The 17,811-nt window shown below is 41.7% G+C and overlaps 4 protein-coding genes across 4 annotated transcripts; 1 reads left to right on the top strand and 3 right to left on the bottom strand.

The window, feature by feature from the left end:
- On the bottom strand, positions 2,042–3,784 carry LOC104704812. Its single transcript, XM_010420841.1, has one exon. It carries the CDS (start codon positions 3,782–3,784, stop codon positions 2,042–2,044), a length of 1,743 nt encoding a protein of 580 aa, XP_010419143.1.
- LOC104701730 (MLP-like protein 34) lies at positions 7,803–10,052 on the top strand. Its single transcript, XM_010417470.2, has 4 exons — positions 7,803–8,136; positions 8,258–8,743; positions 8,886–9,371; positions 9,514–10,052. The coding sequence occupies exons 1-4, from the start codon at positions 7,890–7,892 to the stop codon at positions 9,789–9,791; spliced, it is 1,497 nt and encodes a 498-aa protein (XP_010415772.1). The 5' UTR covers positions 7,803–7,889; the 3' UTR covers positions 9,792–10,052.
- Positions 12,668–15,436, bottom strand: LOC104701728 (phosphomannomutase/phosphoglucomutase-like). The gene is made up of 8 exons (XM_010417469.2): positions 14,764–15,436; positions 14,417–14,680; positions 14,025–14,334; positions 13,730–13,936; positions 13,424–13,623; positions 13,229–13,341; positions 13,011–13,154; positions 12,668–12,911 (listed from the first exon to the last, which is right to left on the bottom strand). Exons 1-8 carry the CDS (start codon positions 15,295–15,297, stop codon positions 12,836–12,838), a joined length of 1,848 nt encoding a protein of 615 aa, XP_010415771.1. The 5' UTR covers positions 15,298–15,436; the 3' UTR covers positions 12,668–12,835.
- Positions 15,677–17,695, bottom strand: LOC104701727 (protein C2-DOMAIN ABA-RELATED 7). Its single transcript, XM_010417468.2, has 3 exons — positions 17,340–17,695; positions 16,225–16,320; positions 15,677–16,143 (listed from the first exon to the last, which is right to left on the bottom strand). The coding sequence occupies exons 1-3, from the start codon at positions 17,448–17,450 to the stop codon at positions 15,853–15,855; spliced, it is 498 nt and encodes a 165-aa protein (XP_010415770.1). The 5' UTR covers positions 17,451–17,695; the 3' UTR covers positions 15,677–15,852.

The following is a 17,811-nucleotide window of genomic DNA, read 5'->3' as shown; positions in this document are numbered from 1 at the left end:
ACTCTTATATATATATATTTTTGATCCCTTAGGCGTTGAGCTGGATGAATCGTCTCGCTGGAGATTACGAGGATAAGGTACGCGTTGCTAGGAGGGAAGCCTCACTCGCTCAGGATGCGTTTGTTCAAGCTGAACGGTCGAGCAAAGAGAATGCGGCACTCGTCAAGGAGCTGACGGCCTCCCTCAAGCAATCCTAACGGAAGCTGACTACCGAGTCAGAGCGACTCAGGAAGGCGAGGGACGAGCGCGGGGAGCGGGAGCGTGCTAAGGCTGCTGTTGTGATTGGGAAGCATTGCGAGCGTATTGACCGCCTGAGGAGGCACGTGATTGCGTCACGCGAGAAACAGTCCGACTTGCTTCTTCTTAGCCAAGTGACGGGGACTAGACAGTGTCTTGAGACGTTGATCAAGAGGGGCATTGCTATTCCCGAAGATAGGATGTTGCGCCTTGCCGCTAGTGAGGAGGAGTTCCGGACGAAAGTGAACCGAGTTACAGTGCCTCCGCTCTTCGATAGTGATCTCGAGCCATTCCCGGAATTTGCTGTTGGAGGTGGCGATGATGCTGCAAACGAGTGATATGTCCTCGTCTTTATTGCTTGTTGTTATTGCTTTTGGATTTTTCTTCTGTTATTGCGAACTCGACTGTTGATTGCTTTTGCGTTTCATTTTCGGATAGTTGCAACCATTTTGCTTTTGCTTCATAAACTTGGTTATTTGCTTCCTACTACGAGAATGTCGATTATTTCCGATTTTTTTTATCTCGAGGTTGAATCTGAATGATCGCACAAAGTTTGATTATTGCGTACAATAGAGATCCAACGTTTTGATTTATTATAGGGCATATTTTGCAGTGCAGGACGTCTCCTGGCTTACCTTGGATATGTTATTCCTCGAAACGTCTCGAGTAGACAAGACGGACTTTTCGTACTAGTTTAGGTGCGGTACGCGTGACCGACTTACCCTGTGGGTGCTGCAGGAATTGCGGGTGTGCGAGTCGGGGTCTCGGCTCACCCTGTGGGTGCTACGATAGATTGCTCAAAAGCGTTTCATTGTAAAACTTATATATATATATATATATATATACTTTTTTTTTTTTTTTTTTTTTTTTTTTACAGTTGAACCTCTTGAAAGGCTGCCTACGTACCCTCGAAAGGGATCAAACCATTCGTAGTTCGAATGTCGCTTCAGGTTGGCGGAATTCCACGATCTTGGGACTGGGGTGCCATTCATCTCGAGTAGCTGGTAGACACCGGGTTTGACGATCTTGGAGATTAAGTACGGACCCTCCCAATGCGCGCCGACTTTTCCAGCGTTCTTCTCCTTCGTATTCTCGTAGACTTTGCGGAGGACGAGGTCACCCTCGGCGAAGTAGCGAGACTTTACTTTCTTGTTGTAAAACTTTGCGGCAGCTTGTTGGTAGTTCTGGATGCGGAGTAGAGCTTGGTCGTGTTCTTCCTCAACGAAGAGAAGTCTGTCACATAGCATTTTGTTGTTCAAGTCGGGATTATGAACGAGCATGGAACGTCGGAGCGTGGGGATTCCTACTTCGGCTGGTGCGAGTGCCTCCATGCCGTAGGCGAGAGAGAATGGTGTTCGTCCAGTAGATGTGCGGGGGGAAGTTCGATGATACCATAGGACGCCGTCGAGTTCGTCAGCCCATAGACCTTTCTTTGCGTTGAGGCGTTTCTTAATTCCGGCGAGGATTGTCTTGTTGGTTGCCTCTGCCTGTCCGTTGCCCTGCGGGTATCGTGGGGTTGACTTGCTAAGACGTATCCGCCAGCCAGCGCAGAATCCTTCGAACTTAAGCGAGATGAATTGGGGGCCGTTGTCGCAAACGATCTCGTATGGGAGCCCATGCCGGCAGATGATATTTTTCCAAACAAAGTTCTGGACTTCATTAGCTTCGAGCGAGACATACGATTCTGCTTCGACCCACTTGGTAAAGTAGTCCGTCATTATGAGAAGATACTTCTTTTGATTTGACGGAGTTAACGGACCAACGATATCCATCGCCCATCGCATGAAGGGGTAAGGTGGGGATGTTATTTGCAGTAGCTCTGTTGGAGAGTGGATAAATGGTGCGTGACGCTGACACTTTTCGCACTTGGCTGCAAAGCGGTGCAATCGGCGACCATGGTTGGGCAAAAATGTCCGTTACGGCGGATTCGAAGTGCTAGAGAACGACCTCCAGAGTGGTTTCCGCCAGTGCCTTCGTGAACTTCTCGCATGATGTCATTGATGTCCTTCGTATTAACGCAGATGAGAAGAGCGCCATTGGCATCCCAACGAAACAAACTGCCGTCCAACATTGTGTAGTGTGCGCTTTTAACTCGAAGACGCCGTGATTCCCACTTGTCTTTTGGCATAATTCCGTCCATGATATATGCTATAATCTCGGTCTGCCAATCAACGTGCGAAGGAGCAGTGGGTGCTGGTGAGTGCGTAGCTGGAATGTTTGGCGTGGTGGAATCCGTCGAGGGAGATCTTGTGACTGCTAAGACGTTGTTTGGTTCTGTTGAGTGCGTGGTGTCGAGGAATGCAGCTGGAGCGGGAGACAAAAGGTTGACGTCGATGCTTGATTGGTCGATGCTCTCTACAGGTATCACTCGGCGGAGATTAGGGTCTGATGTGGAAGCAAGCGTCGCAAGTGCATCAGCTGGGGCATTATCACTTCGAGGGATTTTGACGAGCTCAAAGAATTCAAACTTTTGGGACAAGTTACGGACGACTTTCAGGTAGGCATCCATGTGCGCGTGTCTTGTTGCATAATCGCCACTGAATTGACGCGTTACCAGCTGTGAATCGCAATAAGCTTGGATCTTCTTAACACTGATTCCGTGTGCGAGACGCAGTCCAGCGATTAGTGCTTCGTACTCTGCGTCGTTGTTTGAGGCAGAGAAAGCAAGACGGAAGGATTGCTCCAGAATTTCGCCTGTCGGCGAGGTTAGGCGTACGCCTGCTCTTGAGCCCATCTTTGATGAAGCGCCATCAACATGAAGCGACCATATTTCAGGTGGAGGAGTGCTAGTTTCAAATTCATGAGGGAGTTCTACGAGAAAGTCTGCGAGAACTTGTGATTTAGCGCAGGTGCGATTTTTGTATTCTATGTCGTACTCGCTCAATTCTACGGCCCATTTCGCAAGTCGTCCTGATTGGCTTGGGCTATGGAGAATTGTCCGTAGAGGCTGATTTGTCAGGACTTCAACAGTGTGAGATTGGAAGTAGGGGCGGAGCTTCCGAGCAGAAATTATGACTGCGTATGCTAGCTTCTCGAGAGTCAGATATCGGAGTTCGGAACCATCAAGGGTCTTACTCACATAAAAGATAGGATGCTGCTCTCCGCAATCTTCTCTGACAAGCACGCCACTTACAACCGAACTGGAGATGGCGATGTAAAGATACAGAGTTTCCCCTTGTTCCGGCTTAGCAAGCACTGGGGGAGATGAGAGATAGTCTTTTAATTCGCTGAATGCCGATTCGCATTTTTCGTCCCATTCAAAACGTTTGTTTCCGCGAAGGAGCTGGTAAAATGGTAAGCACTTGTCCGTGGAACGAGAGATGAATCGATTCAGTGCGGCAATACGCCCAGTTAGGCGTTGTACCTCACGGGTGTTCCTTGGAGATGGGAGGTTGATGATTGCCGAAATTTGCTTCGGATTTGCTTCTATACCGCGCTTTGTAACGAGGTATCCTAGGAATTCGCCGGAAGTGACCCCAAATGTGCATTTCACCGGGTTCAGTTTCATGCTGTACGTCGCTCCCGCATTTTTCAGTCCGAAGGGCATGACACTGTGGCTTCGACTAGCTGATCAATGCGCGGAAGAGGAAAACTGTCTTTCGGGCAAGCTTTGTTGAGGTCTGTGAAGTCGATGCAAACTCTCCACGCACCGTTCTTCTTCTTAACCACGACCGGGTTGCTCAGCCAATCTGGATAGCGAACTTCAGTAATTGATCCCGCATCAAGTAGTTTTCATACCTCGTCATTTACTGCGGTTGTATGTTCTGCTCCAAGCTTTCGACGCTTTTGCTTGACGGGCTTGTAAGTCGGAACAACGTTAAGTTCGTGGCTGGTAACGCTGGGGTCGATTCCGGTCATGTGATCTATCGACCAGGTAAATGTGGTCGCATTTTGACGTAGGAACTTAACGAGTTCGTCCCTAAGGCCTATTGGTAGCTCGGCGCCTATCCCGACGCAACGCTTGGGTTCAGACAGATCGATGTTGACTTGAATCACAGATTCTTTCGGAGGTGGTGTGCGTGGGTCTCGCGGTGGTGCGGATTCGGCAATCACGAAAGCTCTCGCGTTTCGTATCTTCTTCTCGATGATGAAACAAGTTCGTGCCATTAGAGGATCTCCGTGCAGCGTATAGATTCCGTACGCGTTTGGGAATTTGACACATTGGTGGTAGGTAGAAGCCACGGCGCACATCTGGTGAAGCCACGGTGTTCCTAGAATGATGTTGTAGACGATGGGTTTGTCTACAATTGCGAAGTTGAAGCAGTGCATCGTACCGCCAACGTAGATCGGAAGCGTGATAGTTCCAACAGTCATTATCGTGTCTCCGTCAAATCCCGTCAAAGGCTGCGTGTCGCGTGTTGGGTTACGTAGATCGATTTCCATCTGGATTAGCACATCTTTGAAGATCACGTTAACCGAGCTTCCGGTGTCAATGAGAATTCTCGTTACTGAGCTTTCCCCAATTATCATTTCTACGACAAGGGGGTCGTTGTTGGGACTCGCGTTAAGTGCGTCTTCTTCAGTAAATATAATTGGATCGGAGGATGTTTTGAACATGTTGGTGTGGGAGGGCAAGTTGCGCTTTACTTCTGTTTCGCGGCAGTAGGCTTGGATCGACCGTACAGAGTCGCGGCACGTTGACAAGTCGTCCATGATCATGTTGATCCTTCGGCGAGGTGCTGTTGGTTCATCATGTTCTTCCACGTCATGGTTTCGTTTCGGGGGAGGAGGCAGGCGAGCGATTTCTCGTGCTTGGTCATGTTGAGCTCGTGCTCGGTCATTCTGTAATGTTGCTTCCTCTTCACGCTGCCTTTCGTGTTGTTGCTGATCTGCCAAAGTCCTTATGCGTGTTAACCTTTCTTCGTTCTCGTTCTACATCAATGGCACCTCTCTTGTATTTGTGGAGGAGGAGGTATTGAAGTGTTTTTCAATCCTCCGTAGAATATCCTCCAAATTTGTGGAATTCGCAATAACCGCGTTTCCCCTTGTAGGTATGACCATCATCTTCACGATCGTACTTGTTCCAACGTTTACCTTGCTGGTGCTTGTTGCCTTCGATAGCGAACATCGTTGCCTTCCTTCCTTTTTCGCCTTTGCGTAGTCTCTGGTGTAATGCTGTCGTGGTTCGTAGTATTCTTCTACTGCCTTGTTTTTCAAGCTTGGAATTTTTTCGGGAATTTTTGGTTGGTCGGGGTTCCTTTCATCCTCCTCGACCTGGATGTACCGATTAGCACCCGCAAGTACTTCGCCTAAGCTTGTGACGGGGAGGATTGTTAAGTCGTCTTTGAATCTGGTGCCACGGGTGAGTACGTTTTTCAACGCGCCGATGGCGGACTCGTCGCTTATAGCGAGTTGGGATACGACAACTTTAAATCTTTCCATGAAAGTCCGTAATGACTCGTTAGGCTTTTGATACATTCTCCACAAGTCAGCATTCGACGCGGGCGTACGCATGATGCATTGGTGATGCTGGAGGAAGGCGGTTGTCAGCGCTTCATAACCATTGATCGAATTAGCCTTCAGCCTCGAGAACCAGTTCAATGCTTCGCCAGTCAAGCTCTCGACGAACAGCTGACAACTTCCCGCGTCCTCTTCTTCTGGTGAGAAGTACGAACTGCCTATGTGAATGGACATCGATTTCAGGAAGACCGTGGGATCCCCCTTTCCGTCATACGGTATTGGCTTGTTCTTGCTGGTGTCAGGATTGCGTCTAACTCTGACACCTGAAACCCTTGAGGTGAACGGCGAACGTCGCGCTTCTGCCAGAACGGTCTCCAGCTCCGGTGCCGCGCTTGTTACACGATGCATCTGAGACGTAATCCTTTTCAGCTGGGCTTGCATCTGCTGAAGTTCTTGCTTGAGGGCGCGATTCTCCGCATTCTCTGGTTGACTTAGCTCAGCACGTCGATCCATGAGTATCCGGTCAGCCTGAAAGTGCACTCTCGGCTGCTCCCCATTGTGTCCAACGATGATCGACGGGAGCCGGGGTCTTCCGTTAGCATGGTGCTCAGCTCGCGGGGTGCCGAACTCATCTTGAAGAGGTCTGCACTCATCTCGCGGAGTATTGTGCTCAGCTCGCGGAGTGCGTGGTGCCAGCGCGTCTTGGTCTCGAACCTGTCGGGAGTCAGACTGTGGTCGCGTATGGTCCATCTGTGCCGCTTGGCCACTCATACGGTCCAAGGTTTTCTGTACAGCTTCATCGAGTGTGGCCTGACTGATAGTAACGCCTCTTCGCGCACGGCCGGGAGTAGCGGCTACGCGGTTGGTTGGAGTGGTCCCGTTGGCTGCACGATCAAGTGGAGTAGTGCTGTTGGTTATGCCGTTAGTCTGGGCGATGTGCGTAGCGCCTACGGCTTCGCGGTCAGCTGGATTGTCGCCTACGGCTGCACGCTCTAGAGGGATAGCGCCATTGGCTAGGCCGTTGGTTGGAGCGACGCGCGTAGCGCCTACGGCTTCGCGGTCGGTTGTATTGACGTCTTGGTGCTGGTTCGTCCTTGAACGGGTGCGGCCCCATATGGTTGGCCTCGGAGACTCCACGCGAGTTGCGAGAGATCGGGGCGCAGAGGACTCGACGCCTTCGTTGCTGGAGAGATCGGTGTGAGACATGCTTCTGGTTTTTTGAAAACGCCTTAGTCTTCAAATTCTTGTCGTCAAAGAAAGGATTTCGTTTGCCCCACGGTGGGCGCCAAATTGTTGATGTGTGAAATCGACAATATAGATAATACGGATCTTAGTGGGGATAAATCGGAACTGGTCCTTTTATTAACGTCGAATCTAAGGAAGGGTTTACAGAAAATGACAATTAAAGAGTAAAGCGAAAAATATAGCTTTTTCTCTCTAATTGCCCAAAGAAGTGGATCCCCTGACGTGACAATGACATCAGGTATTTATAGTGGGACTTTGATCTAGGGTTTCTTCAGTCTCCTGGTAAAATGACGATTTTGCCCCTGCGGCATGTTAGACCTGATCCAAGACTTTTGGCCCAAAATCTTTTGAGAATCTTCTGTTTGGGCTTTATAAATGTTGGGCCAAAGCCCATATCTAACAATCCGAGCCATATTTTGGAAAGAATATAATGGAGATAACCGCCATAATGTATTAATGTTGGGCTGTTGTCAAACACCATACCCAACAGGCAACAGCCACACTCTGTCTTGGATTTGACAGTGAAAACTTCACACCATCAGATCTGGTTTGGAGGCTACCAAATTACTCGTTCAAAGGGACTATTAAGGTTCAAAGGACTATAATAAAGGTCAATTTCCTACCACAATCCACAAACTCTACACTCAAGAGCTTAATAGTGTAGTTTTTGTCCTAATTTGTATACAAAATAAAAAGGACTTGAAAATAAAATAAAAAATCTAGATATACAGTCATAAAATTACAAGAGTAGGTTACAGGTGGCAAATATTTAATGGTACTAATTTAGTTATTTATTCCTTAAATTATCGTTTTGGTCAGGTGGGTCATAATAATGCATGGGATTGTGATCACAATAATTGTGTCCTCTTCTCCTAGAGATGCTCACTCATTTCTCTACATATAGGGCTATAGGGGGAAATCTCAATACATCTCACCAAAAACAAAACCACCCCCTCTTAAAAAAAACATCTAACTTCTTTTTGAAAATCAAATCAGCCGTGAAAAAAATGGCAGAGACGACAGTAACAGTGGCACCGATGGGAGCTGAGATGAAGAAAACAGAGATGTCTAGTTTGGTGGGGAAGCTTGAGACAGACGTGGAGATCAAAGCTTCGGCTGGACAGTTCCATCACATGTTCGCGGGGAAACCACATCATGTCTCCAAAGCATCTCCCGGAAACATTCAGGGCTGTGACCTTCACGAAGGCGACTGGGGCAAAGTAGGCTCTATCGTCTACTGGAACTACGTTCATGGCAAGTCAATGTTTTATAAACATTTTTCATATATATATTTGTATTTTTATCTCAGATCCGTGTGTACGTGCATATGTGGAAACTCAAAACTAAACCTAGAAATATTAAATAAATGGTGCAGATGGGGAGGCAAAGGTAGCAAAGGAGAGGATCGAGGCGGTGGAGCCAGAGAAGAACTTAATCACCTTTAGGGTTATAGAAGGTGAACTGATGAAAGAGTACAAAAGCTTCTTGCTCACGATCCAGGTGACCCCTAAACAGGGAGGGCCAGGGAGTATTGTGCACTGGCACCTTGAGTATGAGAAAATTAGCAACGAGGTGGCTCATCCGGAAACTCTCCTCCAGTTCTGTGTTGAAGTCTCCAAAGAGATCGACGAACATCTATTGGCCGAGGAAGAAGAGGTGAAGCAAACGGAGACGTCTAGTTTGGTGGGGAAGCTTGAGACAGACGTGGAGATCAAAGCTTCGGCTGAGAAGTTCCATCACATGTTCACTGGGAAACCACATCATGTCTCCAAAGCATCTCCAGGCAACATTCAGGGATGTGAGCTTCATGAAGGCGATTGGGGCACAGTGGGATCTATCATCTTCTGGAATTACGTTCATGGTACGTCAATATTATATACACTTTTTCATAGATTTTTGTAGTCAAAGATTTTAGGAGAGTGCGACCGTTTTGTAAAATTTTCAATGACCGAAAAAGAGATGAGTCTAGCTTAATTATATTGATATTAAAACAATTGGTGCAGATGGGGAGGCAAAGGTTGCGAAGGAGAGGATCGAGGCGGTAGAGCCAGAGAAGAACTTGATCACATTTAGGGTTATAGATGGTGATCTGATGAAAGAATACAAAAGCTTCTTGCTCACGATCCAGGTGACCCCTAAACAGGGAGGGCCAGGGAGTATTGTGCACTGGCACCTTGAGTATGAGAAAATTAGCAACGAGGTGGCTCATCCGGAAACTCTCCTCCAGTTCTGTGTTGAAGTCTCCAAAGAGATCGACGAACATCTCTTGGCCGAGGAAGAAGAGGTGAAGCAAACGGAGACGTCTAGTTTGGTGGGGAAGCTTGAGACAGACGTGGAGATCAAAGCTTCGGCTGAGAAGTTCCATCACATGTTCACTGGGAAACCACATCATGTCTCCAAAGCATCTCCAGGCAACATTCAGGGATGTGAGCTTCATGAAGGCGATTGGGGCACAGTGGGATCTATCATCTTCTGGAATTACGTTCATGGTACGTCAATATTATATACACTTTTTCATAGATTTTTGTAGTCAAAGATTTTAGGAGAGTGCGACCGTTTTGTAAAATTTTCAATGACCGAAAAAGAGATGAGTCTAGCTTAATTATATTGATATTAAAACAATTGGTGCAGATGGGGAGGCAAAGGTTGCGAAGGAGAGGATCGAGGCGGTAGAGCCAGAGAAGAACTTGATCACATTTAGGGTTATAGATGGTGATCTGATGAAAGAATACAAAAGCTTCTTGCTCACGATCCAGGTGACCCCTAAACAGGGAGGGCCAGGGAGTATTGTGCACTGGCACCTTGAGTTCGAGAAAATTAGTGAGGAAGTTGCTCATCCCGAAACTCTGCTTCAGTTCTGTGTCGAAGTCTCCAAAGAGATCGACGAACATCTCTTGGCAGAGGAATAGAGGAGAGTACTCCTCCATATATGTGTGCCTTCCGTTTAATATATGAATGAAAATGCAATAAATAAGGACAAATGAGCTACATATGTCCGAGTTTGTGAGATATGCAATTAAGTTTGAGTGTGCATGAATGTTATGCAATCCTTTTATATTAAAATTGTAACTTTCAGAAGCGACGTGTATAAGTATATGTATAAGCTTGATCGATGAGGCTTATATAGCCGATCCCAAAAATATATAAGTATGTTATGTTTGCTAATGAAATATATGTTTGGATTAACGAAGCCTTATATTTATGCTTTCATTACCCCTTTGTAAAGATTTAGATTTTTTGGAAAATGACCTCTAAACCCAAAAAAAAATTCAAAAAAAAAAATATATTGAACGATGAATTCAACCCAATATCTGTATTATTTGGACATGTTATGCAGATGGACTTTAATATTTCAACCTAGTGATGTCGGGGATCTGTCATCCCAATTACTTCCACTGATATTATTATGGTCCACCAAATATATGCACATTGACATTGTATACACAATCATTTTATAAGTAAATTTAAGGATTAGGTCACGTTAATGTTGGTAATTGAAGGATAAATGGTTAAGGTAGTGTGTTTTGGTTAATGGGCAATTTCTGTCACAAAAATAAATACTATAAAAAAAAGGAAAAGAAGGTTAATTAATGGGCAACTTTTATTACGGAAAACCAAATGTTTCGTACACAAGCCTTTAAAGTTTAATTAAATATGTATACACAAGTTTGGGTGAGCAATTAACAAAAAGAAAAAAAAAATGGGTGAGCAATTGAGCATTTAAGATAGATCCATAGATCATAATGAGTGGATTGCGATGGATGCTTTGATATTTCAATGGGACTCACTGTGCTAAAACAATCCCCTTCCAACCTTCTAGTTTGATCACAGAGATTAATTAAGAGCTTGGAATAAACTACAAAGTGTAATAAATGACCCTAGGCTTCTTAAATGTGTTGTTCTTGGCTGCATAGGACTCGTTCAAATGATTGAAGACTTAATAGGAGGCTTTAATCGAGATACAGAATTCAGTCCCATGACCTCCAACGAGGTGGCGTATAGGTTGGCAAGGAGGCTTTAATCGAGATATAGAATTCAGTCCCATGACCTCCAACGAGGTGGCGTATAGGTTGGCAAAGAAAGCACTAGAGTATGACTTGTATCAGTATTCGATCGTTTTTGATTGCATAGTATAGTGCACATCGATTATTCAATCTTGCTAGTGATTCATAAATGATTGAAGAGTTGTTGAGTTAACAGAAATTAAAAGATCCCTATATATTAAAAGAGAAGCATTCTGGAGAAAAAAACTGACGTATTGTCACCAGAGAGTTTTGTACCCAATTTATTGTTCATCTTTATTATTCCGTAAAATTACATAAAATTGTCACTACTATATATAAGGAATATTTTGTCAACTGCCACTGCTATTCAATTTATTTATATACACAATATTTTGCTCCTATAAATTCTAAATTGGTAAATATTATTATTCAAAAATTGATAAATATTATTCCCTACATATTTTCAAAATTAAATTAATTTCACTATGTATTATAATATAATAATATAACTATATTATGAGATGTAAATATATATATATTTAAAATCAAATCTTCGGAAATATAAATAATGTTATATTTTTAATAACTTTATAAAGCTCTAATGGTGAAATAATCGTAGATCATTTGAAACTGGCTCAATGTTTATTCTTTTGATAAAAACAATAACTATATTTGCCCAAAAAAACATATGATCACCAATTAAGATGATATGAATATATATACTTTAATTTGGATAACTATGTAGTTAAACATTATATATAAATATGTACTTATAGTATTTTTACAGAAATCTTAAAATTTAGAAAATTCAGTCAAATAAAAATGAAAACAAGTAATAATATTATACTAATAGCTGAGATATATAAGGATCTAATGACCAATTAAAATTTATAAAATCCAGCGATATAATACTATAACTAAGTAAGACCAATTATATAAGGGATCTAATGACTAATTATAGTCTTCTCCCTCACGAAACAATTTTGTAATTTTATTTCTCCATCAATTACGGACACATATATTACTTAAAAAAATTAATAATATCCAAATTAATAGAATTATCACGAGACGAGAATTTTGGGAACAAGAATTCAAGCAGAACATATGCGGACATACTATTTACTCATATGAATTACGAGGAATGAGGTCTTTTTGGATCAGAAAAGAAATTAAACGTTGCGATCAGACATATTAGATGGGTTTGATTGCTTATATAAAAATAACTCCACATGTGCGGGTCCAAACCTATTAGTGCATTATTATTCGAAGACCAATTCAAAATAATGATTGGATATTTTGTAATAATTAATAAAAAATGAATTAACCGATGAATATAATAAGGGAATTAGTAACTAGGTTACTGAAAAATCGCTCAAGCTAGGAGATAATTTGGTTGGGAAGGTAAGGTATTTCAAAGATTTAAGTGTACTCTCTCCAATCAAAACTTCAAAATTTTATAGCTTTTAATTATTTCAAAGTCTCTGACAGGTTGTAACATTTTGGTCATAACCGACGTGAAAAAAAGATTCATGAACAACTTGCTATAAACTTTGAAATAATTAAAAGACTATATAACCGGAAATATAAAAAGATTCCTAGTTCTAGAAGACTATATAACCGGAAATTTTTACACAAACTTACCCGAAAAAAAACTATGGTTGGTACTTGGTATGTATCATATCTACGGATTTCATTTATTTTGTTGAAGAAAGTTTTAGGTCAGACATTGTAATGGAAATGGCAAAACGTGATAATCGTTCCCAAACATTAACACGACGTTCTGCAACTGCAAGTAAGTAGACTGCAACAGCCAACGGTGTCAGTCGTACACGGTACACCAAAAGATATAAACTTTATTTACATAGTTCGCATTAATTAAAAAAGAAACAATATACGTAACAGTTCAGGTTGTGATTTAGTTACAAATTTTGCATTTAACTAAAGGGCCTTCAAGATTGACGTCCGATGTAATTGTCGAAGTCACTTATATCCAAGAATCTAGCAATCCCACTAGCTTCAAGAAAGCTGATCAACGAAAAGTCAAAACCACATATCAACTCGCTTTTCCTCAAACGTTACTTATTAAAACCATATTTTTCAAATAATTCTGAAATAAAACGTTACTGGTCTCTGAAGACTCTTGTCATGGAGAGACATCCACCAGAAAGCATTGATTGCATATTAACAGCAATATTAGGGTTATGAATACTCTGCCTCATATGCACCCAACCATACTCTTCCCCACTCTCTTCATCACTAACTCTTGACCTGAATTTCTCAATTATTAAAATTTAAGCATTTACTATCATATTATATAAAAAAATCTCTGAGCACATTAATACCTATACATGTGAGCATCAATTGCAGATGGATGATCATTTGAGTCCACCAAACAACCTTCACTCACCCAACAATCCCCACACGAGTCCAGTTCCCACCCTTTAAGCTTTCCTTCCTAATAACCATTGTATATGTTCCACAATTATAATTCTTAAGTCTACAACTACAACCATAACCAAACGATATAGTTCTAATACCTCGATGTATTCTCTGAAAGTCTCAATGGCTTCAATGCCTTTTGCTTTGGCATCTCTTGGCTCTGACAAAATATTTAACCGCAGCTCAACTGCTTCTAATGGCTCTTCAAGATCTTCAATCAGACTACCGATACCTTCATTTGATCCCGCTAGTCTCATTCTCACCATTTCGATAATGATCTTCACCACCATGTATGCACCTACAATGTGTCCCAATGTATTAAAGAAACAAACATAACAATTAAGGTCATGATGAACATATTATCACTCATTCACCAAATAGGAAAAAAAGAGTAGTAAACTAACCATCGTCTAAGAAGTGATTCTCCTTAACAGCACCATGTCCTGAAGTTTCCATCATGAGATGAGTCTCGATGCCATCTTTGTTCAGCTCTACTCCCTTGTCAATCACGTTTCTATACCCTACTCTGTACAAACAATGCCTCCCTCCTCGCTCAGTTATAAACTTAGTTAGCCCCATACTCGTTCTTGCGTCTGTTACTACTGTACTCCCTATAACCATACTTAAACACTATATTATAACTCACATTGATTGATCAACCAAAGATAAGGATTAACAAACATCATTAGTTTAACCCACCTGGATGTTCTTTAAGCACAATAGCTGACATAAGCGCAATGAGCTTATCTCCGTTTACAGGGTTTCCTTTGTTATCCACCACTCCACTCCTGTCAACATCCGTGTCAAACACAACCCCGAGATCCGCTGAGTTCTCAAGAACCGCGGCTCGGGTGTGTGACATTGCGATTTTGTTTTCCGGATTAGGAATGTGATTTGGGAACATCCCGTCTGGATTTAGATAAAGCGAACCAAATGTATCGGCTCCTAACTTGTCTAGAACGTCCCAAGTAAAGAACCCTCCTGACCCATTACCCGCATTCACAACTATCTAACATATAAAAACCAAAAAACTTTATGATAATTCGTCCAATTTTTTTTTGAGACAAGAGAGCATAAAGCTAGACTCTTGCCTGAAACCCTTTGAGAGGAGTGTCGTAGTGTTCAGGGTGATTGATTCTCTCTTTAATGATTTCTCGAAGATGCTTAGAGTAAGCATTCATGAAATCAACTTGCTTTGGTCGAGTTTTGATCAGTGTAGAGACTTTACTCTGCCTAGTAGCGTACTTCCGCGCAGCTAAATCGCATATCTTCTCCACTTCAGGAGACGTTAAGCCTCCTCTCTTGGTAAAGAACTTGAGTCCATTTCTTGTATACGGCAAATGAGAAGCCGTCATCTTCAAAATCACAATCACACATTTGAATCCATTCATTACTAATTAATTTAGAGTTGAACTCTTTAAGGTTGGAAATGCGTTACCATAATTGAAGCGTCGTATTCGAATGGAGACAGTAACGTGCTCATGAAGCAAGCTGGAGTAGTGGCTAAACCCATGTCAAAAGCTAAACAGCCTGCACGACCTAACCCGGCGAAAATGGCTGTACTTAGCTTCCCACCGGAAACACGAGGATCCCGTCCGAGAGAAACCTTGATGACACCATTACCGTTACCCTCAGTTGCTGCAACCCATTCTCCAAAGCTCTCTGCTATTGCTTCAACGGCTGCAGGCGTTAGGTCAACCGTTCTGCCTTTCTCTCCTTCCAATGCGACTCCTCTCACATCAGAACCGTTTTGCAACCGTCGAATCTGGTCCATATCTTCGTCGAGACTGCTCGTTACTTCATCGAACTTAGTGGCATTTGAAGATCTTGTTCTTAAAGGCTTAACCGAAGGAGAAGCTGGTGGGAATGACAAGAAACTCCGTTTGACTATCCCCGGTGAAGAGAAAAACAGAGCTGTTTTGGAGATTACAGTTTTAGAAGCCATTAAAGATGATGTTGAAGTCGACGCCATAGCTTTTGTAAGTAAGTAAATTCGAAACAGAGTTCTAAGTTTCAGATTTGAAAGGCAGAGATCCAAAAGAACCTAAAGCAAATATAACTTCCAAAGCTTTAGATATTTGCAATCTTGTTTGTATTTGTGTTAGAAGTGTTTTTTTCAAATTTAGGATTTGGAGATGGATAAGATTCGTAACTAAGATGTAACCATAACCTTACGTTTGAATATCTCTGCAAATTCACATGTTTTTAACAAAAACCAAAGGAAAAAAATATAAAAATAAAAACAAAAATTAGCAAACAAACTTCCAAGTTTTTTAGATTTTTCTTTGTCTTTTTCTTTATCTGCAGACAATAACAGCATATTCTATATTATGTGCTGAGGAAAAACTCAGCGGGAAAATCAAATCTGTTAAATCTAAAACCAAATATTTCATTTACAAAACAGAGTAAATACTCTGTTCTGCTTATCGTAACTTTGTCTGAAAGCCAAGACAAAACTGAGATTTGTTCTACATCTGAGCTTTTATTACAAACACATACAGAGAGAACCATAAAGATGATCTCTGTTTCAGAGTCCCCTACTACCTGGAATTTGAATCCATTCAATCTGAATCTCGACCTCGCCGCATTCGACATTCCTCAACAGAAGAATCATGTCCTGAACGATCTCGCCACTATTGGAAACGATACTGCTCGCTTCAGACAAGCAGTTGTCTCTGGTGGGAACAACTCTCTTGATCTCTGTTCCATCTGGTAATTCTTGCAAACCCATTTTTTGAACCTCTAGAAATGGTTTGATGTCTATCTTCGCATCTCCCATCTTGTCGTGCGATGTGAATGTATCTTTGTCATACACTGTCTGTCAAAAACACAACGAGTTGTTAGTTGTTACTTATGGTCAATTGGTTTTGAGTTGGAAATGACGAATAGTAGTTCTCACCAGATTCACAGGTTCATCGGGGTGTTTGATCGCAAGGGTCAATTCCTCGTTCCACTCAGGGTTACAGTTGTTTTCTACAGTACGCGACTTCAGCTTCTGGTGCAATTCAAAGAACTCAATTAGAGTACATATGCATACTATCATCAAATCTCTTCAAATCGTTTTAGAGGGGGTATTGAATTTGACATTCTAAAGGATTTTAGAGTATTCTTAAAATCCTTTGTTATTCAATTGAGGATTTTTTAAAAAATTCTGAAATCCTATGTTATTCAACTTAAGATTTATGTAAAAAAATTTAAAATAATATAGAATCTCTTGTTATTGAATCAGTAATTTTTAAAACCTACTTGAAATCTCTTGTTATTCAATTTATCACAACTTTTTTAAAACTTGCTATAGAGGTGGAATTCTGAAAGATTTCGGAGAAAAAAAAAGACTGAAGATCTTGAAGCCAAAAATCCCTGCCAATCATCAGCCACCTTCTCCACCAGTCTCAGCCCGAGCCGTCAAGTTTTTTGGGTTTGCCGCAGCATCACCAGAGGCAGAGTAAAGGGATAATGAATTCTATTGGTTTGGATCAGTTTCCGGATTTAAGCTCATGGAGAGTTCGATTAGATTATTATTTGGACACAAAGAAAAAAACATCACCATTGATCTAACTATTGATCAGTTTTTGGGTTTAAGTTTTACATGAACTGAGGACATAGCTCCAACTATTGATCTGATTTTCTTTTGGTATTGTGTTGTAAAATATTATAAAATCATCCAAAGTTTAATAGTCAAATCTCATAGAATCACATTTCATTTTCTTTTCTTAAAATAGAAAAACTCTTAAAACACAATCAAATCTCCTAAAAACTTACTAAATCTTTCAAAATTCTAAAATATTAAAATCCTACCAAATCTTTAAAACATCAAGTTAAATACCCCCTCTTAATCTATCAAAATCAGATACTAAAACTATCTATATTTTTTTTTTGTCATTTCTGCATGAAATTAGTACTTTCTTGTTATTGGTTTCGACCTAGAAATTAAAATCTTCAAAGTTAAGAAAATAAAATCAAGAAACCTAGAAGACCAAATCGGATTAGAATGAAAGAGAGAAAAAGAAGGACCTGTGATCCCATGGTTATGAGGACAAAAGGGTCGCTGCTTAAAGAGTCTCGACGAGCGAGATTGATCCCTCTCTTCACTCGGATCCTTAGAAGCCCTACAAGGTCCTCCATCTCAACCTCTTCCTCTGTTTTCTTTTTTTTTCTTCTGATTTTTTTGATTAATGTCTCTCCTAGGCTCTCTGACTCTTCTACTTTTTCTTATTCCCTCAGAAAATATTATCGGCTCAAATTCAACGAGTCCACTTAAAATTGGCTTACCAATGGACGAAAGAGCGAGTAAAAGAAACAAGAATAAAGACCATTTAATATAAAAGGTTTGTTTTTCCTGATTATTCTCAGCGACGCGTTATTCTCACGATTCACGAACATCATTTGGATTCTATTTGGTATTAATAATGTCCTCTAGATCTTTTCTTTTTTTTTATGTCAATGGAGAAAATTATAAGTCAACTAACCAAAGCAAAAAAAAAAA

This window comes from Camelina sativa, chromosome 7 (genome assembly GCF_000633955.1).
Source record: "Camelina sativa cultivar DH55 chromosome 7, Cs, whole genome shotgun sequence".
Lineage (NCBI taxonomy): Eukaryota > Viridiplantae > Streptophyta > Magnoliopsida > Brassicales > Brassicaceae > Camelina > Camelina sativa.
Note: the sequence above shows the minus strand (reverse complement) of the source record. Positions and strands in the feature narration are given on the sequence as shown.